The sequence below is a fragment of the Pygocentrus nattereri genome, chromosome 20 (assembly GCF_015220715.1).
Source record: "Pygocentrus nattereri isolate fPygNat1 chromosome 20, fPygNat1.pri, whole genome shotgun sequence".
NCBI classification, from domain to species: Eukaryota; Metazoa; Chordata; class Actinopteri; order Characiformes; family Serrasalmidae; genus Pygocentrus; species Pygocentrus nattereri.
This window is the reverse complement of record NC_051230.1, coordinates 2,037,324-2,063,947: the sequence shown is the minus strand read 5'-3', so window position 1 is coordinate 2,063,947 and position 26,624 is coordinate 2,037,324. Positions and strand designations below refer to the sequence as shown.

Below are 26,624 nucleotides of genomic sequence, written 5' to 3'. Positions count from 1 at the left end.
TGCCCCGTCAGCACTTTGGTTCGTGTCGTCCTTTCAGGACATTTATTTTGAAAGAAAGAAAGAAAGAAAGAAAATATTCGGGTTCCCTCTCAGACGTGCTGGAGAGACAGAACTGTTAGAAATCGGAACAGCTTCAGGATATAAATCAACGGAAAGCATTGCAACGTCTTAAAAAAAAAGAAAAAAAGTAAAGGCCCGTCAGCAGAACATCTGGACGACCGCATCGTCGCAGTCGTATCAAAACCTCTGCGTTTATCTATCAGTTCAATTATTTCTTCATACATACCGTTTATGACGAGTCGGTGAACAGAAATGCTCCACAATGATGTCTTTTAATGAACGTACAGCACTGTGAGAAAGTCTGAGGCGCCCGAGACGCGTTTTCAAAATCGATTTATTGGTGTAGTTTGTGTTTATTTGCTGAGAAAAGTGTTGAGTAAACAAAATTTATAGAATATTAATTATATAATAATCACTGTTGTCAGAAAAAAAACCTTATTATCTCGAAATAATAGTATGATAACCTCTTAGTATCTCTAAAATCTTCGTTTTACAGAAGGAAAAAAACGTTACTTTTAATGCAAGTCAGTGGAACCAGACGTCTTTCCGAGTCATTTTGGCTCATTTCTTTTGGTCCATTCTTCATGACATTTCCACACAATATAAAGAGCAAAAGATATTTTCAAATTTTGTCAAAAACTGAAAAAAAAAGACAAAATGGAGATACAAGGTTTTCTTCTGACAGCAGCGATATATAAATAATAAACAGTGATGTTCTGGATGTTGGTGTGTGTGTTGACCCATCTCCAAGCCTCTCCTCCTCGAGGAAGTCCAGTATTATATGTAGTTAAAAAGCAGCTCCTGGTTTGACCAATCAGTGCTCAGTAAATTGAGCTCATGATGTCATTGATGATATTAACGAGTCTCTGTGGCGGCTGTGAAGGTGTCCAGGAAAAATATGGACCCGAGAAATTCTTGTTACTGTTTAGTGTTTTTCTGTTTATCTGAATTATGAATACGACTTTATTCTAATGTATATCGTGATAAACTCTTTGGGAAACTCTTTAAAAATTTACTGAGACGCCTGAAACCTTCTCGCAGCACTGTACGCACATTTCGGATGTTTTTACCCTGTTCTTTTGAATATTTGAGGTCCCGTTACCACGGCAACGACGTATTTAATGGATGCTACACTCATTACCTAGTACGTGGAACATCCTCCTATAAACCTCCTATAAATCTCTCGGAATATCTATATTTCTTTTGTCCAGTCCAGTCTGGTGCGCGGTCAGTTGTCCTTTTTCTTCGTCTCAGGACGGGATCATGCCTTTGTTCCTCTTCCTGTCTGCCATGGTTCGCCGACTGTGATTGGCTCCTCGGCTCTTGTTCATTTCCTTCCTGCGCCGATCCAGCACGGTTTCCTGCGTCTGGCCCCGCCCCTTGGGCCCGCCCACCACATGACTCTGAGGAGGCGGTCTGTAGCTGTTGGACAAATAGACCGAAAACAAAGAAGGTGGTCAGTCTGCCTGTTAGGGGTGGGCAATGATGTGCAAATCATGTAAACCATGTTCTTAAAAGGAAAATACTACAAAGACAACATATCAAATTTTGAAACAGAGATTTTTTTTTAAAAAATATTTGCCCGTTTTGAATTTGATGCCAACAGCATTTTCCTAAAAAGTTGGGACGGGTCTGTTCACCGCTGAGTCCATCAGCTCTTCTTTAACAGCTCTGTCAGTGTTTGGGAACTGAGGAGACGCTGCTGCAGCTCTGACAGTGAAATGGTTTCTGTTCTGGTTTGATTCAGGATTTCAGCTGATCAGCAGTTTCAGAGTCTCCTTCATCGTATTTTTCATTTCATAATGCGGCAATGTGACCGGTCTGGACTGCAGGCAGGTCAGTTTAGCACCTGGACTCTTTCAATACGGAGCAGTGCTGCTGTAATTCATGCAGAATGTGGTTTTACATCGTCTTGCTGAAATAATCAAGGCCTTCCCTGAAAAAGACGTCGTCTGGACGGCAGCAGATGTTGATAAAACATGTTTATATCATTCAGCTTTAATGGAGCCTTCACAGATGAGCAGGTCACCCCTGCCATGTGCACTAATGCCCCCTAAACCATCATGAATACTGGCTTTAGAACTGAGCACTGATAACAAGCTGAAGAGTCTTCAGCCCGGAGGACACAGTGTCCATGATTTCCACAAAGAATTTCTAATGTTGGTTCGTCGGAAGTCCGGACACTTTTCCGCTTCCCCTCAGTCCATTTTAAATGAGCTCCGGCCCAGAGAAGGTGGCAGCGTTTCTGGATCCTGTTTATATTTGGGTTCTTCTTTGTGTTTTAGAGTTTAACAGCGTTTGTGGATGCAGTGATGAACTGTGTTCACAGTCAGTGGTTTTCAGAAGTGTTTCTGAGCCCATGCAGTGATTTCCACTACAGAATCATGTCTGTTTTTAATGCAGAGCTGCCTGAGGGCCCAAAGATCACGGCCAGCAGATACTGGTGTTCAGCCTCGTCCCTCACAGACAGAGATTTCTCCAGATTCTCAGAGTCTTTAATGATGTTCTGCACCGTAGACGATGAAAAGCAGAAGCTCTTTGCTGTTTTATGTTGAGGAACGTTCTTCTTGAGTTGTTGCTCTATTTGATGGTTCAGTCTTTCACAGAGTGTTGACCCCTCCTCCTCTTTACTTCTGAAAGACTCCGCCTCTCTGAGCTGCTCTTTATACCAAGTCATGTTACTGACCTGCTGCCAATCAACCACCAGGTGTTTTTTTTTTTAGCATTAATACTTTACCAGGGTTCTGTTGCCCTGTCCCAACTTTTTTGGAACATGTTTGTGGCATCAAACTCAAAATAGGCAAATATTTTAAACAAATATAATGTTGTATTTGCAATATTTTCTATGAAATGTAGATGTTAAATGATTTGCACATCATTGCATTTTGTTTTTATTTACATTTTGCACAGCATCCCAACTTTTTCTTGGAAATGAGGTTGTATTTTAGCTATATGGCCCACCCCCATACATAGAACACATATACATACATATAACCACAGACAATGCGGCATCTATCTGAAGCAATATGTATGTGGGTCCGCTGTATTGGAGAGGTTAAGAGCTGCTTGTAAACAAACACACATGTATTGCGAGATGATGAGTCTCATGATGAAATCAGCCATAAATTCCTTATTACCCAACCGATTTTTTGCTATGATCCTCAGACACAGATCAAGGCGGCACAGACTGCTTTCATTTCTATTTAATAACTGTGGTGGTGCTGGTTAGCTGTCCGGAGCAGCAAGAGAGTCTGAGAGTTCAGCGCGAGAAACAATATCAGAATTCACACATTGATGGATTTACTGATATCACAATACCTACATTTAGAGTCGGTTATTCATTCAGCCTAACGAGAAACTGTAGAACGGACTCGGTTTATATCACAATACCTACATTTAGAGTCGGTTATTCATTCAGCCTAACGAGAAACTGTAGAACGGACTCGGTTTATATCACAATACCTACATTTAGAGTCGGTTATTCATTCAGCCTAACGAGAAACTGTAGAACGGACTCGGTTTATATCACAATACCTACATTTAGAGTCGGTTATTCATTCAGCCTAACGAGAAACTGTAGAACGGACTCGGTTTATATCACAATACCTACATTTAGAGTCGGTTATTCATTCAGCCTAACGAGAAACTGTAGAACGGACTCGGTTTATATCACAATACCTACATTTAGAGTCGGTTATTCATTCAGCCTAACGAGAAACTGTAGAACGGACTCGGTTTATATCACAATACCTACATTTAGAGTCGGTTATTCATTCAGCCTAACGAGAAACTGTAGAACGGACTCGGTTTATATCACAATACCTACATTTAGAGTCGGTTATTCATTCAGCCTAACGAGAAACTGTAGAACGGACTCGGTTTATATCACAATACCTACATTTAGAGTCGGTTATTCATTCAGCCTAACGAGAAACTGTAGAACGGACTCGGTTTATATCACAATACCTACATTTAGAGTCGGTTATTCATTCAGCCTAACGAGAAACTGTAGAACGGACTCGGTTTATATCACAATACCTACATTTAGAGTCGGTTATTCATTCAGCCTAACGAGAAACTGTAGAACGGACTCGGTTTATATCACAATACCTACATTTAGAGTCGGTTATTCATTCAGCCTAACGAGAAACTGTAGAACGGACTCGGTTTATATCACAATACCTACATTTAGAGTCGGTTATTCATTCAGCCTAACGAGAAACTGTAGAACGGACTCGGTTTATATCACAATACCTACATTTAGAGTCGGTTATTCATTCAGCCTAACGAGAAACTGTAGAACGGACTCGGTTTATATCACAATACCTACATTTAGAGTCGGTTATTCATTCAGCCTAACGAGAAACTGTAGAACGGACTCGGTTTATATCACAATACCTACATTTAGAGTCGGTTATTCATTCAGCCTAACGAGAAACTGTAGAACGGACTCGGTTTATATCACAATACCTACATTTAGAGTCGGTTATTCATTCAGCCTAACGAGAAACTGTAGAACGGACTCGGTTTATATCACAATACCTACATTTAGAGTCGGTTATTCATTCAGCCTAACGAGAAACTGTAGAACGGACTCGGTTTATATCACAATACCTACATTTAGAGTCGGTTATTCATTCAGCCTAACGAGAAACTGTAGAACGGACTCGGTTTATATCACAATACCTACATTTAGAGTCGGTTATTCATTCAGCCTAACGAGAAACTGTAGAACGGACTCGGTTTATATCACAATACCTACATTTAGAGTCGGTTATTCATTCAGCCTAACGAGAAACTGTAGAACGGACTCGGTTTATATCACAATACCTACATTTAGAGTCGGTTATTCATTCAGCCTAACGAGAAACTGTAGAACGGACTCGGTTTATATCACAATACCTACATTTAGAGTCGGTTATTCATTCAGCCTAACGAGAAACTGTAGAACGGACTCGGTTTATATCACAATACCTACATTTAGAGTCGGGTATTCATTCAGCCTAACGAGAAACTGTAGAACGGACTCGGTTTATATCACAATACCTACATTTAGAGTCGGTTATTCATTCAGCCTAACGAGAAACTGTAGAACGGACTCGGTTTATATCACAATACCTACATTTAGAGTCGGTTATTCATTCAGTCTAACGAGAAACTGTAGAACGGACTCGGTTTATATCACAATACCTACATTTAGAGCCGGTTATTCATTCAGAAAACTATGTCTGTAGTTTATCACTATACTGTGATGGTTGCAGGTGCGTATATGTTCAGTGTTTTACCCTTTCCTGCTCTGCATGGCGATTCTTCTGGCTTCTGCCCGTTCTCTTAGCACCGCAGGGTCCTGCACAAACTGATCTCGCTTTACTGCGTCTTCCTGTTGGAACAAACAGAATCAATACACAAACAAATCAATCCAGGTTTCACATTCAGTCACAGACCTTTCAGACCGTTGCACAGATTCAGCCTCAGACACGCGGACAACCTGTTAAACCGTCCCTAAACTCCACTTCTAACGGTGTCTTTATGCATCAAAAACTCAAAATTCATTTTTAAAATTCATTCATAAAATCCCGCCTCTCTTTATCTCTTAATATTAACGAGGCTGTTTTTGTTTACTGTGCCGTAAACACTGATTTACAGTCATATGTAATCGATTGAACCCCACCTGTTACCCCGGTCAGTTTTAGTGCCCAGTTTCTGTGTTTGACACATTATAAAAACATAAAGGCCACATTCTACGTTTTATTATTTCGTCCCTCAAATTCAGAAAATAAAGAGAAATTGTGGCATAAAAATACAGGCGTGTGTGTTTTCAGTAGAAAACATGTTGACTTGGTTTCACTTAGAAAATCAGAACAAAATAAACCCATTTCATTTGACCAGGGGTGCCAACATTTTTGCATGTAACCATGCAAATGAGCTCTGTTCTGATTGGCTTCTGACTGCATCTCAGTCAAAAGGCAATCAGGCTGAAACACTCCTTATAACCTCAGCTAGGTGGGCGGGGCTAAACTGCTGTAGGCTAAATAGGCGGATATACAATGTTAATGTGCATGTGTGACATCACAAAAGCAGTTCATTACAAATGAGCTGTTTTTGCGGCGTAACTTCCAAATAGAGACTGTGTGGACTGAGCAGCGAAAGTCTGTTTTAAAACTCGCTTATAAACTTCATTTCACTTAAACAGAAGTGAGGAAACTTCAGTTTTCCCTGTAATGAGCCCTTTAATAGCGTTTTATAGCTGTAAGAAAGTTCAGACATATGAAAAAAACTTTACCTTCTCCTCTTCCTCCTCCTCTCCCTCCTCTTCCTCCTCCTCCTGCCGTCTAGTCCTGAGCACCTGCGGTGTGGTGAAGGGTCTACGGAGGCAAAGGTCATCATACACAACACGTTTGCAATCAATATTTCCAATAATATGAAAATTATTTTGTGATAAATGTTTAAAATGGTTCTATGACGCTACTCCACGACTTCACGGGTCTGAAACGAACAGCAGGAAGCTGCAAAAAATTAAACCCTGCAGATGATTATATTCATAAATATTAAGATTAATATCAAAAATTAAATTTAATATTCAGAACGAAATCATAATAGGATTAATATCCAAAGAAAAGCCACCCTGTGTGCCTCATACACTACCGTTCAAAAGTTTGGGGTCACCCAAACAATTTTGTGTTTTCCATGAAAAGTCACACTTATTCACCACCATACGTTGTGAAATGAATAGAAAATAGAGTCAAGACATTGACAAGGTTAGAAATAATGATTTGTATTTGAAATAACATTGTTTTTACATCAAACTTTGCTTTCGTCAAAGAATCCTCCATTTGCAGCAATTACAGCATTGCACACCTTTGGCATTCTAGCTGTTAATTTGTTGAGGTAAGCTGGAGAAATTGCACCCCACGCTTCTAGAAGCAGCTCCCACAAGTTGGATTGGTTGGATGGGCACTTCTGGCGTACCATACGGTCAAGCTGCTCCCACAACAGCTCAATGGGGTTCATATCTGGTGACTGCGCTGGCCACTCCATTACCGATAGAATACCAGCTGCCTGCTTCTGCTGTAAATAGTTCTTGCACAATTTGGAGGTGTGTTTAGGGTCATTGTCCTGTTGTAGGATGAAATTGGCTCCAATCAAGCGCTGTCCACTGGGTATGGCATGGCATTGCAAAATGGACTGATAGCCTTCCTTATTCAGAATCCCTTTTACCCTGTACAAATCTCCCACCTTACCAGCACCAAAGCACCCCCAGACCATCACATTACCTCCACCATGCTTAACAGATGGCGTCAGGCATTCTTCCAGCATCTTTTCATTTGTTCTGCGTCTCACAAACGTTCTTCTTTGTGATCCAAACACCTCAAACTTGGATTCATCCGTCCACAACACTTTTTTCCAGTCTTCCTCTGTCCAATGTCTGTGTTCTTTTGCCCATCTTAATCTTTTTCTTTTATTGGCCAGTCTCAGATATGGCTTTTTCTTTGCCACTCTGCCCTGAAGCCCAAAATCCCGCAGCCGCCTCTTCACTGTAGATGTTGACACTGGTGTTTTGCGGGTACTATTTAATGAAGAAGCCAGTTGGGGACCTGTGAGGCGTCTGTTTCTCAAACTAGAGACTCTAATGTGCTTATCTTCTTGCTTAGTTGTGCAACGCGGCCTCCCACTTCTTTTTCTACTCTGGTTAGAGCCTGTTTGTGCTGTCCTCTGAAGGGAGTAGTACACACCGTTGTAGGAAATCTTCAATTTCTTAGCAATTTCTCGCATGGAATAGCCTTCATTTCTAAGAACAAGAATAGACTGTCGAGTTTCAGATGAAAGTTCTCTTTTTCTGGCCATTTTGAGCGTTTAATTGACCCCACAAATGTGATGCTCCAGAAACTCAATCTGCTCAAAGGAAGGTCAGTTTTGTAGCTTCTGTAATGAGCTAGACTGTTTTCAGATGTGTGAACATGATTGCACAAGGGTTTTCTAATCATCAATTAGCCTTCTGCGCCAATGAGCAAACACATTGTACCATTAGAACACTGGAGTGATAGTTGCTGGAAATGGGCCTCTATACACCTATGTAGATATTGCACCAAAAACCAGACATTTGCAGCCAGAATAGTCATTTACCACATTAGCAATGTATAAAGTGTATTTGTTTAAAGTTAGGACTAGTTTAAAGTTATCTTCATTGAAAAGTACAGTGCTTTTCCTTCAAAAATAAGGACATTTTAATGTGACCCCAAACTTTTGAACGCTAGTGTATTTCAAAAGTGCTTAGATTTCACCGATATGACGGCGTTTTAGGGCCACTGTTCATAAAAATAGTAGATTGAGGACAAAGTCGTGACGCCCGGAGGACAGCGGCGTGACGTTCCGAGGACAGCGGCGTGACGCCCGGAGGACAGCGGCGTGACGCCCGGAGGACAGCGGCGTGACGCCCGGAGGACAATGTGGGGAGGTGCTGCCTTCCCTTTGAAAAGCTTTTGGCCACAATATTTTTTGCGCCCTTTCCTGGTAGTAAAGCCCCTTTAATGTCATAATTCTACGACTGGCCCTAAAAATTTTAATATTATATCAATATTATATAAATATTATATAAAGTACTTGGGTTTATAAAAATTGAGCAATAGTTTGTAATTAGTTGTAATTGTAATTGTAATTAATTTAAAACGTTTTTAAAAGTACTGTATATATTCAGTTTATATGTTAATATTACTTCATTAACAGAACATTGAATTTACATTAATAGCATAATTAATTTCTGTTTACGGATCGTACCTGCGGTTCAGCAGATCGTCGTCCTCGTCCAGATCGTTGGCCCCCACCTGGTTGATGTCATACGTGTCATCATATTCGTCATCGTAGTCGTCAAAGGGGCAAGTGCCGCCCTGGTTACCGGACTGGTCGGTTGCTATGGGTACCTCCTCCACCACGGTCTGATAGCTCTGATACCGCTCTCTCTGTTCGTCGATGTGCCGTTTATCATTGAGCATCTCGCGGACGCTCTCCCCCGGCCTGAGACGCAGACACAAACACAAGCTTCCAGACACGTCGTCACATATCGCCTTGAAATATCAGAGAGTCAGTCGTCTTTTATTCTTTAATAATTACAGGCCAATATAAATATATATCCAATATAAATCCCATATCACAGTGCCGTGTTTTATCATGCTGTATTATACAAGCAATAATATTATACTAATATTCGAGCCTCTGGCGTCAGCTCCTCTTGGAGTTACGTTAATGGTCAGAGAGCAGCCTCACCTCCTGCCCTTCCACACGCGACTCATGTCCAGCTGGTCACGATTAAACACGTCAAACTCGTCATCGTTGAACACGTTGGATCTGGAGCTGATCACTGAGGGCAGAGCTTCCTTCACTGGCCTGCAGGGGGCAGCAGAATCAATAAGAGATAGTAAACGCTGAATAATTTGTAGTACATGCTGAGTAATCTACAGTGGAACAATTCATATTAGACACTGAATAAATAATTTACTAATTATAATAATTTATACAATTTGTAGTAATTGCTTAATAATTCATAGGGGATTCTGAATAAGTCATGATTATTAATAAATAATTTATAGCAGTTACTGAGTAAATAACCTGCTCATATTCATTTGTATAATTTTAATAATTTCTAAGTAATTCATAGTATACTGAATACATGGATACTGAATAATTCATAGTAGATACTGAATAATTCATAGTAGATACGGAATAATCCATGGTAGATACTGAATAATTCATAGTAGATACGGAATAATCCATGGTAGATACTGAATAATTCATAGTAAATACGGAATATTTCATGGTAAATACGGAATATTTCATGGTAGATACGGAATATTTAATGGTAGATACTGAATAATTCATAGTAGATACGGAATAATCCATGGTAGATACTGAATAATTCATAGTAAATACGGAATATTTCATGGTAAATACGGAATATTTCATGGTAGATACGGAATATTTCATGGTAGATACTGAATAATTCATAGTAGATACGGAATATTTCATGGTAGATACTGAATAATTCATAGTAAATACGGAATATTTCATGGTAAATACGGAATATTTCAGGGTAAATACGGAATATTTCATGGTAGATACTGAATAATTCATAGTAAATACGGAATATTTCATGGTAAATACGGAATATTTCATGGTAGATACTGAATAATCCATGCTAGACATTGATTAGTCTGAATATATAGGGCTATACTTCTATATTACGCTGCTCAGAAAGGCCTTGATGACCAAGATCAGGAAAGATATAAAGTAAGTTCTACACAGTGGTGGATCTAAAGAGGAGTGCTGGGAGCCAGTAATCTAGACTGGCCTAGACTTCTATGTTTACTGAAGATCCCATCATTCTGAGCTGGGATGTGTACCTGGGCATTGCTCGGTCCAGTTTGTTGAGTTCTGGAGCCAGTTTGTCCTCCAGAATGTTGTTGATGACGAGTTCACTGTCGTAGCCGTATTCCTCCAGGCAGGCCAGCAGGAAACCCTCGCCCAGATCCGGCAACAGGTCGCGGATGTGAGAGAGCAGAGACTCCAACTCTCCAGCACTCACAGTGCACACTGCCCCCTACAGGAGCAGAGGACAAAACAAATCCAGCGTTGATACAGCAGCAATAAACTGTTGATATCTGTAAGTAATTTGCACTAGAATGCAGCGATATGGGAACTGTGAGTAGATGCCGATTTGGGATATTTTTCGTGCGCACTGCTGATATGCACTTTTTATAATATACAAAAATTGGGAATAAATGGATGAACATGTTGGGTTACAACGAATGAAATGCAAAAGTATTTGGTCGTCTGGCTTCACGCGCATATGAACTTGAGTGACATCCCATTCTTAATCCATAGGGTTTAATATGATGTCGCCCACCCTTTGCAGCTACAACAGCTTCAACTCTTCTGGGAAGGCTTTCCACAAGGGTTAGGAGTGTTTATGGGAATTTTTGACCGTTCTTCCAGAAGCGCAATTGTGAGGTCAGACACTGATGTTGGACGAGAAGGCCTGGCTCACAGTCTCCGCTCTAATTCATCCCAAAGGTGTTCTATGGGGTTGAGGTCAGGACTCTGTGCAGGCCAGTCAAGTTCTTCCACACCAAACTGGCTCATCCACGTCTTTATGGACCTGCTTTGTGCACTGGTGTGCAGTCATGTTGGAGCAGGAAGGGGCCGTCCCCAAACTTCCCACAAAGTTGGGAGCGTGAAATTGTCCAAAATCTCTTGGTGCTGAAGCTTTAAGAGTTCCTTTCACTGGAACTAAGGGGCCAAGCCCAACTCCTGAAAAACAGCCCCACACCATGATCCCCCCTCCACCAAACTTTACACTCGATACAGTGCAGTCAGACAAGTACCGTCTCCTGGCAACCGCCAAACCCAGACTCGTCCATCGGATTTCCAGACGGAGAAGCGTGATTGGTCACTCCAGAGAACTCGTCTCCACTGCTCTAGAGTCCAGTGGCGGCGCTTTACTCCACTGCATTCCACGCTTTGCATTGTGCTTGGTGATGTAAGACTTGGATGCAGCTGCTCGGCAATGGAAACCCATTCCATGAAGCTCTCTACGCTGTTCTTGAGCTGATCTGAAGGCCACATGAAGTTTGGAGGTCTGTAGTGATTGACTCTGCAGAAAGTCGGTGACCTCTGCGCACTACGCCCCTCAGCATCCGCTGACCGTTCTGTCATTTTACGTGGCCGACCACTTCGTGGCTGAGTTGCTGTCGTTCCCAATCGCTTCCACTTTGTTATAATCCCACTGACAGTGGACTGTGGAATATTTAGTAGTGAGGAAATTCCACGACTGGACTTGCTGCACAGGTGGCGTCCGATCACGGTACCACGCTGGAATTCACTGAGCTCCTGAGAGCGACCCATTCTTTCACTAATGTCTGTAGAAGCAGTCTGCAGGCCGAGGGGCTCGGCTTTATACACCTGTGGCCATGGAAGTGACTGGAACACCTGAATTCAGTGATTTGGATGGGTGAGTGAAAACTTTTGGAAATACAGCGTATACAGGTAGAGTTTGTCTCATGGCCCACCAGATATTTAATAAAGGGAAATTAGACAGGAGCTCATCAAAAAAGTCTTTAAATCAATCGGCATTCAGTCAACGTCGCCAAACTGCTGTAAGTGAACTTACATTAGCTCCTTTGCAAGGGATGTCCACCATAGCCTCCGCCCCTCTACGCTCCTCCCCTATCGTAGCTCCACCTCCCGCTGCCTCCATCAGGGCTGGTCTAATATCTGGGTATGCCTTGCTCACAGGGTCTCCACTCTGATTGGCTGACGAGGCTGTAACAGGTCTTTTTTTCCCAATGCTGTCCCATGCAGACTCTACAGCCTGCAGCAGGTACGAAGTCCTTGTGTCATCTCTGAGAGAGAGGAGGTCAAGGAGGATAAACAAATTTACACAAATTTCCCCCCATTTACACAGATTTCCTCAGATCACCCAACACATTCTTTAGCTTTGGATTGGAGCTCAGAGACTAAAGACCATGATGGCCAAAAAAAGTACATTGCTTAACTACAAAAAGCAGTAGCAGCTACCTTTACGGCTGAATTTTGTCCACGTTTCTAGATAACGGTGTCATATGGTGTCAGAAACCACAAAATCAAGGCCCCGTCCCATTTCATATTTCTACCCCTACCCCTTGTTTTCGAGTGTCTCCCCTCTGAACTGAGCTACAGGGCAGTGGTTGAGATCTTCCCTCTGAAATGAGACCCTCTAATAAAAGAGCATCACTTCATTAACAGCTACCAGCGCCGCTCTGTAGGCGACCCTGCCCGTCTGCAGGGACAGCAGAGGAGGGGAAAGTTCAGCTCCTCACTGCTGGGCTTTAGTTACATTTAGGGATCATACGCCTTCAAAGAGGGGGGCAGTTATTTATTATCACCCCCCCTAATTCTTCAGTGATATGAAGCTGAAGTCAGAGATTCTCCAGATTCTGGTTTGAATTTTCACGCTCCACCTTAAATGGTTCAGCAGTTCTAAGGCCTGAGACACCAGACTGTAACTGCTGCACCATTTAAGGTGGAACGGGACATTTAGCTAGTGTGTCTCTGATAAACCTCCGTTTGGAGGGTCATGTAGCCCTAACACTTCGCCCTACCCTCTCAACAATGGAGAGGCAGGGCCGAGGGGTGAAATGGGATCAGGCCTTACTCTGTTAGATACTACAGAACCACCTCACTCTTTGCTGATTGGTGGGGTATAATGATGCAAATGTTGTCCGACTCTTTTGACCATTAAATCAGTAATTAAATCAGAATAAATTAAATTCGCAATGAAAATTAAACTCTAGGATGGAACTAGGACTGGACCTGAATTGTTGGCTATTTGGATGTTATTTCGTTGGGTGGGTATTTTGCTGGGGGGTTTTTTGGGGTGGGAGTTGGCTAAATGTTGTAACCGCTGCAAACAGTGCCCCGTCATACTGACCCTTACTAGGGCCACGGCATTGCCAAATTAGACCCCCTCCATGAAGCGCTGGTTAACCCGCGCATGCACTGTGCTGTTACAATGCCAGCCCGCCGCTAGCGCCTGGAAAACGGAGCAAAGCCACACTGTGAGGAAAGCAGCCAGCCTGGAGATTCGGATGTTACAGTGGTTAAAGCCAGAATTCCTGAACAACTTTCAAGTTTCTCAAAGTTTCAAAACATACCATTACAGCCAGTACAATACAGTCCACTTCACCTTTAGCCCTGCACCCGGAGCTCTAGTGCTAAAACTTTAAAACCCAAACATGTGTGGACTGTATTTGAAATAAGAAGGAAAAATAAACGTGGCCAAATTTTCAAGAACTGTAATGAACCCTCTGAGTAACTCCTCCCAGTTATTTCTACAAGAAGCTGTGAAACAGGGAGGATACAGGTGAGGAAAAGCCTGCTGAAGGAGACTGATGTCATCAGCCACGGGAAACTGCTCATCATAATCCGCCAAAAACCTGCCAATCAAAACACAACAGGAGGAGCCATAAGATATTACACAGTAGGGCAAAGGCAAGAAGTCATTAAATCCATTTACTTTAAAAAGCTCTATAATGTTCATATGATCCACACAGTCGCTCTGACAGACTGTAATACACTACAGGAAGCGTAGGGGGCGATACGGCTTCTACTGTTTCATTTAAAAAGCTCTATATTGTTCATATGATCCACACAGTCGCTCTGACAGACTGTAATACACTACAGGAAGCGTAGGGGGCGATACGGCTTCTACTGTTTCATTTAAAAAGCTCTATAATGTTCATATGATCCACGCAGTCGCTCTGACAGACCGTAATACACTACAGGAAGCGTAGGGGGCGATACGGCTTCTACTGTTTCATTTAAAAAGCTCTATAATGTTCATATGATCCACGCAGTCGCTCTGACAGACCGTAATACACTACAGGAAGCGTAGGGGGCGATACGGCTTCTACTGTTTCATTTAAAAAGCTCTATAATGTTCATATGATCCACACAGTCGCTCTGACAGACCGTAATACACTACAGGAAGCGTAGGGGGCGATACGGCTTCTACTGTTTCATTTAAAAAGCTCTATAATGTTCATATGATCCACACAGTCGCTCTGACAGACCGTAATACACTACAGGAAGCGTAGGGGGCGATACGGCTTCTACTGTTTCATTTAAAAAGCTCTATAATGTTCATATGATCCACACAGTCGCTCTGACAGACTGTAATACACTACAGGAAGCGTAGGGGGCGATACGGCTTCTACTGTTTCATTTAAAAAGCTCTATAATGTTCATATGATCCACACAGTCGCTCTGACAGACTGTAATACACTACAGGAAGCGTAGGGGGCGATACGGCTTCTACTGTTTCATTTAAAAAGCTCTATAATGTTCATATGATCCACACAGTCGCTCTGACAGACTGTAATACACTACAGGAAGCGTAGGGGGCGATACGGCTTCTACTGTTTCATTTAAAAAGCTCTTTAATGTTCATATGATCCACACAGTCGCTCTGACAGACCGTAATACACTACAGGAAGCGTAGGGGGCGATACGGCTTCTACTGTTTCGTTTAAAAAGCTCTATAATGTTCATATGATCCACACAGTCGCTCTGACAGACTGTAATACACTACAGGAAGCGTAGGGGGCGATACGGCTTCTACTGTTTCATTTAAAAAGCTCTATAATGTTCATATGATCCACACAGTCGCTCTGACAGACTGTAATACACTACAGGAAGCGTAGGGGGCGATACGGCTTCTACTGTTTCATTTAAAAAGCTCTATAATGTTCATATGATCCACACAGTCGCTCTGACAGACCGTAATACACTACAGGAAGCGTAGGGGGCGATACGGCTTCTACTGTTTCATTTAAAAAGCTCTATAATGTTCATATGATCCACACAGTCGCTCTGACAGACCGTAATACACTACAGGAAGCGTAGGGGGCGATACGGCTTCTACTGTTTCGTTTAAAAAGCTCTATAATGTTCATATGATCCACACAGTCGCTCTGACAGACTGTAATACACTACAGGAAGCGTAGGGGGCGATACGGCTTCTACTGTTTCATTTAAAAAGCTCTATAATGTTCATATGATCCACACAGTCGCTCTGACAGACTGTAATACACTACAGGAAGCGTAGGGGGCGATACGGCTTCTACTGTTTCATTTAAAAAGCCTCTATAATGTTCATATGATCCATGTCATTCTGCCAGACTGTAATACACTCAAAATCTTTAATATTTTATGTTTAATGCTTAATATTTTTACCTTTTCTCTTGTAGGAAAGCTGAGAAGGTCTGAAGAAAATCCTCCACAAAAGAAGCTGTATGTTCAGAGCTGTGAGTAAAAAGGGAAACAGTTTAAAATAAAATACATATGCCTACAACACCAAGAGGTACCAGTCGTACTGGTACTGCAACTTTGACCCCCACACTTTCAGACCCCTGCACCTGTACTCAGGTAGCACAATTATAAACAGCTACTGCTATTTGAAAACTGCATTCTTACTAAAGATAAAGTACACTGCTAAACATGACAGTTTTCAAAAGGTTCTTTAGTAAAGTAAAAGGGTTCTATATAGAACCATGAACACTCAAAGAACCATTTGCATAGTAAAATGGTTCTTCAGACTGATGGAGAATGTTGTATATGGTTCTATATAGCACCAAATGGGTTCTACTATTGTTTTGATGTCAAGCTTCCAGTAATATAAGCAGCTTTTTTGGTGCTGGTTCTATATAGAGCCATCAACAGATTCTCCATCAGTCTGAAGAACGTTTCACAATGCAAGGAACCATTTAATCATGCAAAGGGTTCTCCAAGTGTTCATGGTTCCATATATAATCTTTTTTTTAACTAAAGACCCTTGAACCGTCATTTTTAAGTATGTGGTTGTTTCTACCTCGACGCTACTGGAGAGCCTCTAATGCACCAGGGTTTTCATCGGTGAAGCTCTGTGAGCTTCGTTTACCCATAAAGCCCTTACATATTTGAGCGCATGTTCAGAGAAGAGTAAATCAGTGCCGAGTGTGTGTAGATTGGACTGTACATGTTCTCACCCCTCCAGTATAGGCTGCAGGCAGGTGTGCTGCAGCAGCAGGTGTGTGATCTCCACCATTCTCCTGCGGGAGTGACACACTCTCCTCCACAGATCCTCCTGCAGACTGAGACAAACACATCACACAGTCAGCCATCACTCACACTCAGCCCACACGGAGGGACGCCCTCAAAACACCAGACTGAAAAGGGGAAGATAGAAATCTGTATTTAATAAAAATGGGAAACACTTTACTTGAAAGCTGCAACACTGACGAACAAGCATAGACATGTCATGCGGTAATGAGATGTCATGGCATGACTACGTTCGGTGAGATGGATGGAGACAAATAGACAGGCAGACGGACAGATAAATAAATGGAGAGAGAGAGAGAGAGAGAGAGAGAGAGAGAGAGAGAGAGAGAGAGAGAGAGAGAGAGAGAGAGAGAGAGAGAGAGAGAGAGAAAGAAAGAAAGAAAGAAAGAAAGAAAGAAAGAAAGAAAGAAAGAAAGAAAGAAAGAAAGAAAGAAAGAAAGAAAGAAAGAAAGAAAGAAAGAGAGAGAGAGAGAGAGAGAGAGAGAGAGAGAGAGAGAGAGAGAGAGAGAGAGAGAGAGAGAGAGAGAAAGAAAGAAAGAAAGAAAGAGAGAGAGAGAGACTGACAAAAATAAGTAAATAGACAGGCAGACAGACAAATAGACTGACAAAATAAACAGACAAGCAAACAGATAGAGACAGACAGACTGACAAAAAAAAAAAAAAAAAAAAAATCAATAGACAGACAGGTAGAGATAGATAGGCAGGCAGGCAGACAGAAACAGACAGACAGATTGTTATACAATATTATACAGATAAATAAAAGAAAATATACAGTAAAATACACTAAAACAACCATAAATTATAATGTGCATTTAAAAAAGTAAATACATCACATCTAGTGAACATACTGACTAAACACTGCCAAGAAATAACGTTAACAGTCGTGCGATATGCCTGGGTGTATAAACAAACTATCAGTGCACAGCAATGAGCAGAGAGTTCTGATGTCCAGCTGGCGCCCGGTCAGCAGCTCAGTATACCATCACGAACGCTGAGAAACATTTCACAAGAAAATATTCTACTTTTCAGGAAAGGGTTCCTGTCAGAGATGCGGGAAAAGCAGCCATCGCTGAGCTGAAGCTTAAACGCAGACCTGCTCTGCTTTTCGTTTAAACTGTAGTTTTCACTCCATACTAGGACATGAGCCCCTAAATGTGGCTAAATTATTTTCAAACAGGTTGGCAAACCATATTATATAATATTTAAATGTACCGGTTTATTCCTTTTAGTCTTATTTTTGTATCAGTTGACCGTTACAGGACATTAATTAAATAAGCAATTAAGCTACAGTAGCTGAATTTACCCAACTCTAAACATTTTCCACTCGGTGGCCCTGATTTTTGTCCAGCGCAGAATATCTGGAGGACTACTTTGAAGACTTCTCTCTGTACAGTACTAACCATTTATCGAAGTTCCTCTTCGTCAGCGCCTTCTCCAGATCGGGCACCGCCATCTCGTAGAACGAGGATAATCTGCAAACGATTAAAAGGACAGATGAGCTTAAAATATCACCGGTTGACAAGCCTATTTAAACGAAACGGGACACGTGTCACCTGTTGAGGAAGCCGTGCTGGTGAAAGGTGGAGCAGGCTTCAGGGAAGATGTCCAGAAAAGAGTGTATGGTGGTGCAGGTGTCGCACAGGTACAACACCAGGTCAGCAAGATCCTACACACAGATCAAAGGGAACACGGCAGGTACAGCATTTGACACCTGGATGCTGGTCGAGCAGGTTCGAGAAAAGGTTCTGTGATGTATTTTCCACAGGGGCTATTTGGGTGACTATTGAGTTCTAGTGTTTGTTAGCAACGTTAGCCTTGGTGCTCCTGTTCTAAACTAAGGAAGCAGAACTTGGACTCCAAACATTTATTATTCTATTTTAATATAATCGTTTATTTATCAAGTTACATTTGTTGTAGCTATGATTATCATCATTTATATGTTTTATTTAACCTCGCGGTGAGAACAATGCAGTGATGCAGCAGACAGCGACGCAGGGCAATACGTGAAGACTGCATTCCAGTGTCCAGTCCAACGGTTTACTTTTGACAGTGCGTGCTCCGACATGACCACGCCAGCATCTCTTCAACCAAGGGTGTGATCCAGTGCCGTGGAAAACATCCTGCCTGGTTCCAGTTCCAAAGACGTCCATCCATGTCCTCTTTCAATGACTACAGACCAATGGCCATTACATCCCATTTCATGGAAGTCCTGGAGAGACTTGTGTTGTCACATCTCAGACCTCAGGTCAGCTGTAGTTCGCTTATCCACAGCAGGTTGGTGTGGCCGACGCCGTAAGGCACATTCCCATTTGGACCAGACCAACACCACAGTGAGAATCACTTCCTTTGACTTCTAAAAGTGCATTCAGTACCACCCAGCCTCACATGCTGGGGAAGACGATGGAGAAAATGCAGGTGGACAAGTCAATGAGTGTATGGGTCTTTGTCTACCTGTCTGGAAGACCCCAGTAGATCCTCTGGTCAGCAGAGCCTGTGACCACTGTGACCAACCAGTCATCCTGTGACCACTGATGAAGGCTCATGAGGATGATTGGCTCATACTGTCCAGCAAGAGATGAGCTATCTACAGGGTGGACCAACTACACAGAGCGGACAGTGAATGGACACAAGTGTCTGATCCACTCGTACCAGCACAACACACACTAACACACCACCACCACGTCAGTGTTACACTGCAGTGCTGAGAATGATCCACCACCCAAATAGTACTGATTGGTGTAGGAACCTTGTGGAAAGGTTTGTTGAGTGGTGTACAAGGAACCACCTGATCCTCAATGTGACCAAGACCAAGAAGGTGGTGGTGGACGTCAGGAGGAAGAGGACCACGGTCAGTCCCGTTACCATCATGGGTCAGAGCGTTGAGCTGGTAGACACCTACAAACATCTGTGTGTCCTGCTTGACAACACAGTGGACTGGAGGGCCGACACAGAGGCTGTGTACAGGAAGGGGATGAGCAGACTCTACTTTCTGAGGAGGCTCGGGTCCTTTAATGTCTGCAGGAAGATGTTGGAGATCTTCCAGTGTTTCGGTGGGGGTGCCGACTTCTTTGCAGCAGGCTGCTGGAGAGGCAGCATCATAGGGGGAGATGCAAAAAAGCTCAACAAGCTGATCAGGAAGGCCGGCACGGTCTTGGGCTGCTCACTGGGTGGTTTTGAGGTGGTGGTTGAAAGGAGGTCACGTAATAAACTCACTGCTATCCTGAACACACCCTCTCCATGACCTACTGGTCAGACAGCGGAGCACCTTCAGCAACAGACTCGTTCAGCTCCACCGCAGTGAGGAACAGGAGATGGTTGGTACTAACAGAGACAGCACTGTACACCACCTCATCACTGTGGACATTACTGACAGGACAGGCCCACTGGGCATGAGCTGGGCACTACATTACATCTCTCCACTCGTATTACGATGCACTGCCACTCTTTCTTTGTGCATCCATAAATGTCATATTGCGTAACTGTTAACATTTATTGCTACAGTCCATAGTCAGTAGTTCATTCACTGGACAGACAGACACCACTGCACTGTCAACTGCAGAGTATTCATGCAGTTACTCTGTACTGCACTTTACCTTTATTGTTCATTGTTTTAGTAGGTTTGATTTTACTATTTGTCTCTACTTTGTTTGTATATATGTGTAAAGAGCGTTTACTGGGGTCTGTACTGCTGCAATAGAAGAACTTCCCTCTGGGATTAATAAAATGATCCATGTTAATTAAGACTTTTCAAGGATTCTTATTTTATTGTCTATAAAATAGGGCAGTCGTGGGCTGGAGGTCAGGGATCTGGCCCTGTGACCGGAAGGTTGCTGGTTCGATCCCCAGAGCCGACAGCACATGACTGAGGTGTCCTTGAACAAGACTCCTAACCCCCAACTGCTCCTCGGGCGCCGTGGATAGGGCTGCCCACCGCTCCGGGTAAGTGTGCTCACTGCCCCCTAGTGTGTGTGTTCACTAGTGTGTATGTGGTGTTTCACTTCACGGATGGGTTAAATGCGGAGGTGGAATTTCCCCGGATGTGGGACTAATAAGGGTCACTTAATCACTTATAATGTGATACATTATCTATCTATCTATCTATCTATCTATCTATCTATCTATCTATCTATCTATCTATCGAGAGAGAGCTGATGGCAGAAAAAAAACCCTCATATGTCCACAACTGTAACTTTACAGGAGAAGGAAAAAAAAACTGCTTTTCTTTTAATGCAAGTCAATGGCAGCAGAATCCCCCATGTTTTATATGTGTAAAATAAATGAGGCTTAATCAGACGTGTCTTTTACAAATTAGACGTAAACAGTGGGCGGTGCTTGTTTCCACACAGTTGATGACTAAGCATCAGCTTATCTGTGTGTGTGTGTGTGTGTGTGTGTGTGTTTTACCTCCTCTGTCATGGTCATGGGAGTGCGGCGGGGCTGCGTGTTCAGTTTGACTGGCTCACTGGCTCCAGTCTCCTCAGACTGAAGTCCACACTTCTCCAGAATCGTATCAAACACCTAAACATGAGCATATACATTAATTATTTAGCTCGTTCTACTGAATTAGTTCAAACGGCACTTGCACAGTTAACTATTTAGCTAAAAAACTAAAACAATAAAGTATCAGACAAGGATTTTTTTCTGCTATATTTCCAAAAGTATTCAGTCACCCATCCAGATCACTGAATTCAGGTGTTCCAGTCACTTCCATAGCCACAGGTGTCTAAAGCCTTCAGATCAGCTCAAGAACAGCGTAGAGAGCTTCATGGAATGGGTTTCCATGGCTGAGCAGCTGCATCCAAGCCTTACATCACCAAGCGCAGTGCAAAGCGTGGAATGCAGTGGAGTAAAGCGCCGCCACTGGACTCTAGAGCAGTGGAGACGAGTTCTCTGGAGTGACCGATCACAGTTCTCCATCTGGAAATCCGATGGACGAGTCTGGGTTTGGCGGTTGCCAGGAGACGGTACTTGTCTGACTGCATTGTGCTGAGTGTAAAGTTTGGTGGAGGGGGGATCATGGTGTGGGGTTGTGTTTCAGGAGTTGGGCTCGGCCCCTTAGTTCCAGTGAAAGGAACTCTTAAAGCTTCAGCACCAAGAGATTTTGGACAATTTCATGGTCCATAAAGACGTGGATGAGCCAGTTTGGTGTGGAAGAACTTGACTGGCCTGCACAGAGTCCTGACCTCAACCCCATAGAACACCTTTGGGATGAATTAGAGCGGAGACTGTGAGCCAGGCCTTCTCGTCCAACATCAGCGTCTGACCTCACAAATGCGCTTCTGGAAGAACGGTCAAAAATTCCCATAAACACTCCTAACCCTTGTGGAAAGCCTTCCCAGAAGAGCTGAAGCTGTTATAGCTGCAAAGGGTGGGCCGACATCATATTAAACCCTATGGATTAAGAATGGGATGTCACTGAAGTTCATATGCGTGTAAAGCCAGACGACCGAATACTTTTGGAAATATAGTGCATTTAATCCCAATGCATTATGTAAAGATATTAATAAGCTAATACATACAAAAATCAATAGTTACAGTATACTGTCTATTGGGAGGGGCCTGTCCCAAACCCTAACCTCTACATTTATACTTACATAATACTTATTTTCCATATCTTCTTCATTTCTTTTAAAATGAAGTTTAAACATTTAAATTTATTATGGCTCCCAGTCAGTTTATCATGAAAAATGTCCCACGTCCCGTCAGAGTTTTAGTCTGTAGGCGGAGCCTTGTTTTAGCCCCGCCCCTGCATTTCAGGGCAGGGAGTGAGGCTGCATCCCTGTCCCTCATGGCCACATGGTGAGCAGTTAGATCCACTGTTTTGAAGTAAATGTGTCCCAAAGTCTGAAGGTCAGTGAGGAACATTAAGAATCTCCATATTTTCTGCAGTTCAGCACTTTTTAGTGTTTTAATGTGAAATCTGGTGATTTTCTGTGTGAACAGCTGGTTTTTGAGCTCAGAACGAGCCAAAAACTGTCACTGAAACAGTCACGACTGACATTTGGCACAGTTCAGTAGAGTTATGACTGTTTTGGTGGAGACAGAATTAAAACATTATTCTATTAAAACTAATGATTGAATCATCATTAAGGTTAAGAGTCGCTCAGAGTGAAAAGGATTTTAGTCTAAAGTCCAAAATCAGTTAAAAGTCCCAAATGTGTTTCAGCTCCGACTCTAAACCAGTTCAGTAGATTCATCCACGCACAAATCTAACTGTCTATCAGCAAATCAGAAGCCGTCACTGCTGATGATCAGGAGGCTCACCTGAATGATCGAGGGTACAGTCTCGTTCAGGTCGCCATAGTAACTGGGCTGCTGATTGAAGATGTTCTCTGAAAATGTGAAAATTGTTGATTCACTGATTGATTAATGTATTAAAATGAGTACAAAGTACAATGATCTGCCCACAAATACAGAACTATAATCAGGTTTCTCATTAGGCTGAATGAATAACCGACTCTAAATGTAGGTATTGTGATATAAACCCAGTCCGTACTACAGTTTCTCATTAGGCTGAATGAATAACCGACTCTAAATGTAGGTATTGTGATATAAACCGAGTCTGTTCTACAGTTTCTCATTAGGCTGAATGAATAACCGGCTCTAAATGTAGGTATTGTGATATAGACCGAGTCCGTTCTACAGTTTCTCATTAGGCTGAATGAATAACCGACTCTAAATGTAGGTATTGTGATATAAACCGAGTCTGTTCTACAGTTTCTCATTAGACTGAATGAATAACCGACTCTAAATGTAGGTATTGTGATATAAACCGAGTCCGTTCTACAGTTTCTCGTTAGGCTGAATGAATAACCGGCTCTAAATGTAGGTATTGTGATATAAACCGAGTCCGTTCTACAGTTTCTCATTAGACTGAATGAATAACCGACTCTAAATGTAGGTATTGTGATATAAACCGAGTCCGTTCTACAGTTTCTCATTAGGCTGAATGAATAACCGGCTCTAAATGTAGGTATTGTGATATAAACCGAGTCCGTTCTACAGTTTCTCATTAGGCTGAATGAATAACCGGCTCTAAATGTAGGTATTGTGATATAAACCGAGTCCGTTCTACAGTTTCTCATTAGGCTGAATGAATAACCGACTCTAAATGTAGGTATTGTGATATAAACCGAGTCCGTTCTACAGTTTCTCATTAGGCTGAATGAATAACCGGCTCTAAATGTAGGTATTGTGATATAAACCGAGTCCGTTCTACAGTTTCTCATTAGACTGAATGAATAACCGACTCTAAATGTAGGTATTGTGATATAAACCGAGTCCGTTCTACAGTTTCTCATTAGGCTGAATGAATAACCGGCTCTAAATGTAGGTATTGTGATATAAACCGAGTCCGTTCTACAGTTTCTCATTAGACTGAATGAATAACCGGCTCTAAATGTAGGTATTGTGATATAAACCGAGTCCGTTCTACAGTTTCTCATTAGACTGAATGAATAACCGACTCTAAATGTAGGTATTGTGATATAAACCGAGTCCGTTCTACAGTTTCTCATTAGACTGAATGAATAACCGACTCTAAATGTAGGTATTGTGATATAAACCGAGTCCGTTCTACAGTTTCTCATTAGACTGAATGAATAACCGACTCTAAATGTAGGTATTGTGATATAAACCGAGTCCGTTCTACAGTTTCTCATTAGACTGAATGAATAACCGACTCTAAATGTAGGTATTGTGATATAAACCGAGTCCGTTCTACAGTTTCTCATTAGGCTGAATGAATAACCGACTCTAAATGTAGGTATTGTGATATAAACCGAGTCCGTTCTACAGTTTCTCATTAGACTGAATGAATAACCGACTCTAAATGTAGGTATTGTGATATAAACCGAGTCCGTTCTACAGTTTCTCATTAGGCTGAATGAATAACCGACTCTAAATGTAGGTATTGTGATATAAACCGAGTCCGTTCTACAGTTTCTCATTAGGCTGAATGAATAACCGACTCTAAATGTAGGTATTGTGATATAAACCGAGTCCGTTCTACAGTTTCTCATTAGACTGAATGAATAACCGACTCTAAATGTAGGTATTGTGATATAAACCGAGTCCGTTCTACAGTTTCTCATTAGGCTGAATGAATAACCGGCTCTAAATGTAGGTATTGTGATATAAACCGAGTCCGTTCTACAGTTTCTCATTAGACTGAATGAATAACCGACTCTAAATGTAGGTATTGTGATATAAACCGAGTCCGTTCTACAGTTTCTCATTAGACTGAATGAATAACCGACTCTAAATGTAGGTATTGTGATATAGACCGAGTCCGTTCTACAGTTTCTCATTAGGCTGAATGAATAACCGACTCTAAATGTAGGTATTGTGATATAGACCGAGTCCGTTCTACAGTTTCTCATTAGACTGAATGAATAACCGACTCTAAATGTAGGTATTGTGATATAAACCCAGTCCGTACTACAGTTTCTCATTAGGCTGAATGAATAACCGGCTCTAAATGTAGGTATTGTGATATAAACCGAGTCCGTTCTACAGTTTCTCATTAGGCTGAATGAATAACCGACTCTAAATGTAGGTATTGTGATATAAACCGAGTCCGTTCTACAGTTTCTCATTAGGCTGAATGAATAACCGGCTCTAAATGTAGGTATTGTGATATAAACCGAGTCCGTTCTACAGTTTCTCATTAGACTGAATGAATAACCGACTCTAAATGTAGGTATTGTGATATAAACCGAGTCCGTTCTACAGTTTCTCATTAGACTGAATGAATAACCGACTCTAAATGTAGGTATTGTGATATAAACCGAGTCCGTTCTACAGTTTCTCATTAGGCTGAATGAATAACCGACTGTAAATGTAGGTATTGTGATATAAACCGAGTCCGTTCTACAGTTTCTCATTAGACTGAATGAATAACCGACTCTAAATGTAGGTATTGTGATATAAACTGAGCTTAGACAGGGCAATGCATTGAATTTTTGGTGGGAATACCGATCATTTTGTGCATCAGTTGAGTATTCCCTCTGCCAAACAGCACACACAGGTCCAGGATTTTTGGAATGTCAAACAGGAAGTTGTCATAAATAATTTCTCCAAACACAGCAGGTGTGATGAAGTTGTCCTGAACGATGAAAAACAGATTGAACAAGGACATTTAGAGGCTGGAGTAATGAATTTTCTTTCACAATGTACATTAATTGTAGTATATAAATATTATACATAATTCTGTACTTATTCAATTTTATTAAAACTAAACGGACCCTTATTCATATTAGATGAGTGCATCATTTAAAGGCTAAATATTAAAATATTAGAGGCTTACAGAGGAAAAATCAATATCCATCACAATTTAGGAGGCTAATATTTCAGAAATCAGCCCCTATAATTTCTATTTTAATATCATATTCTAGTAAGCGTAGTTTACACAGTGCTTTACTGAGTACTGACAGTTCTTAACGGGTTAGGGTTGGAGGGTATATGGTGAGCGAACCTTGGACTCCTTGTGCGTGGCCATCCTGAGGAAGACCATGAAGATGGAGCGATGAAGGCTGCGCTGCATTTCTGCCACAGCCGGGGAGGAAGAGAGGCTGGCGAAGTCTATACCACGCGGAGCGTTCCTCAGATACGAGTCCAGACACTTCTGTAAAGACTCATCAAACACCACCTGATTAAGGAGGGAGAGAGAGAGAGAGAGAGAGAGAGAGAGAGAGAGAGAGAGAGAGAGAGAGAGAGAGAGAGAGAGAGAGAGAGAGAGAGAGGAGAAAGAGAGAGACAGGGGAGAAAGAGGGGAGAAACAGAGAGAAACAGAGGAGAAAGAGGAGAGAGACAGAGGAGAAAGAGGGAAGAAAGAGGAGAGAGAGAGAGAGAGAGAGAGAGAGAGAGAGAGAGAGAGAGAGAGAGAGAGAGAGAGAGAGAGAGAGAGAGAGAGAGAGAGAGAGAGAGAGAGAGAGAGA

The 26,624-nt window shown here is 42.1% G+C and overlaps 1 protein-coding gene across 1 annotated transcript in view; it reads right to left on the bottom strand.

The window, feature by feature from the left end:
• Nucleotides 1-920: 920 nt before the first annotated feature.
• Nucleotides 921-26,624, bottom strand: part of ascc2 (activating signal cointegrator 1 complex subunit 2) — a 29,023-nt gene continuing 3,319 nt past the window's right edge. Inside the window, exons 4-19 of the mRNA XM_017685082.2 lie at nt 26,162-26,335; nt 25,663-25,792; nt 22,951-23,018; nt 21,091-21,204; nt 18,240-18,352; nt 18,087-18,158; nt 16,614-16,718; nt 15,823-15,891; nt 13,950-14,024; nt 12,221-12,452; nt 10,455-10,651; nt 9,322-9,441; nt 8,836-9,072; nt 6,344-6,425; nt 5,346-5,440; nt 921-1,482 (exon numbers count right to left, since the gene is read on the bottom strand). Coding sequence (XP_017540571.1) covers nt 1,311-1,482; nt 5,346-5,440; nt 6,344-6,425; nt 8,836-9,072; nt 9,322-9,441; nt 10,455-10,651; nt 12,221-12,452; nt 13,950-14,024; nt 15,823-15,891; nt 16,614-16,718; nt 18,087-18,158; nt 18,240-18,352; nt 21,091-21,204; nt 22,951-23,018; nt 25,663-25,792; nt 26,162-26,335 — 2,055 coding nt within the window. The 3' untranslated portion in view covers nt 921-1,310. The remainder of the gene's footprint in view (nt 1,483-5,345; nt 5,441-6,343; nt 6,426-8,835; nt 9,073-9,321; nt 9,442-10,454; nt 10,652-12,220; nt 12,453-13,949; nt 14,025-15,822; nt 15,892-16,613; nt 16,719-18,086; nt 18,159-18,239; nt 18,353-21,090; nt 21,205-22,950; nt 23,019-25,662; nt 25,793-26,161; nt 26,336-26,624) is intronic.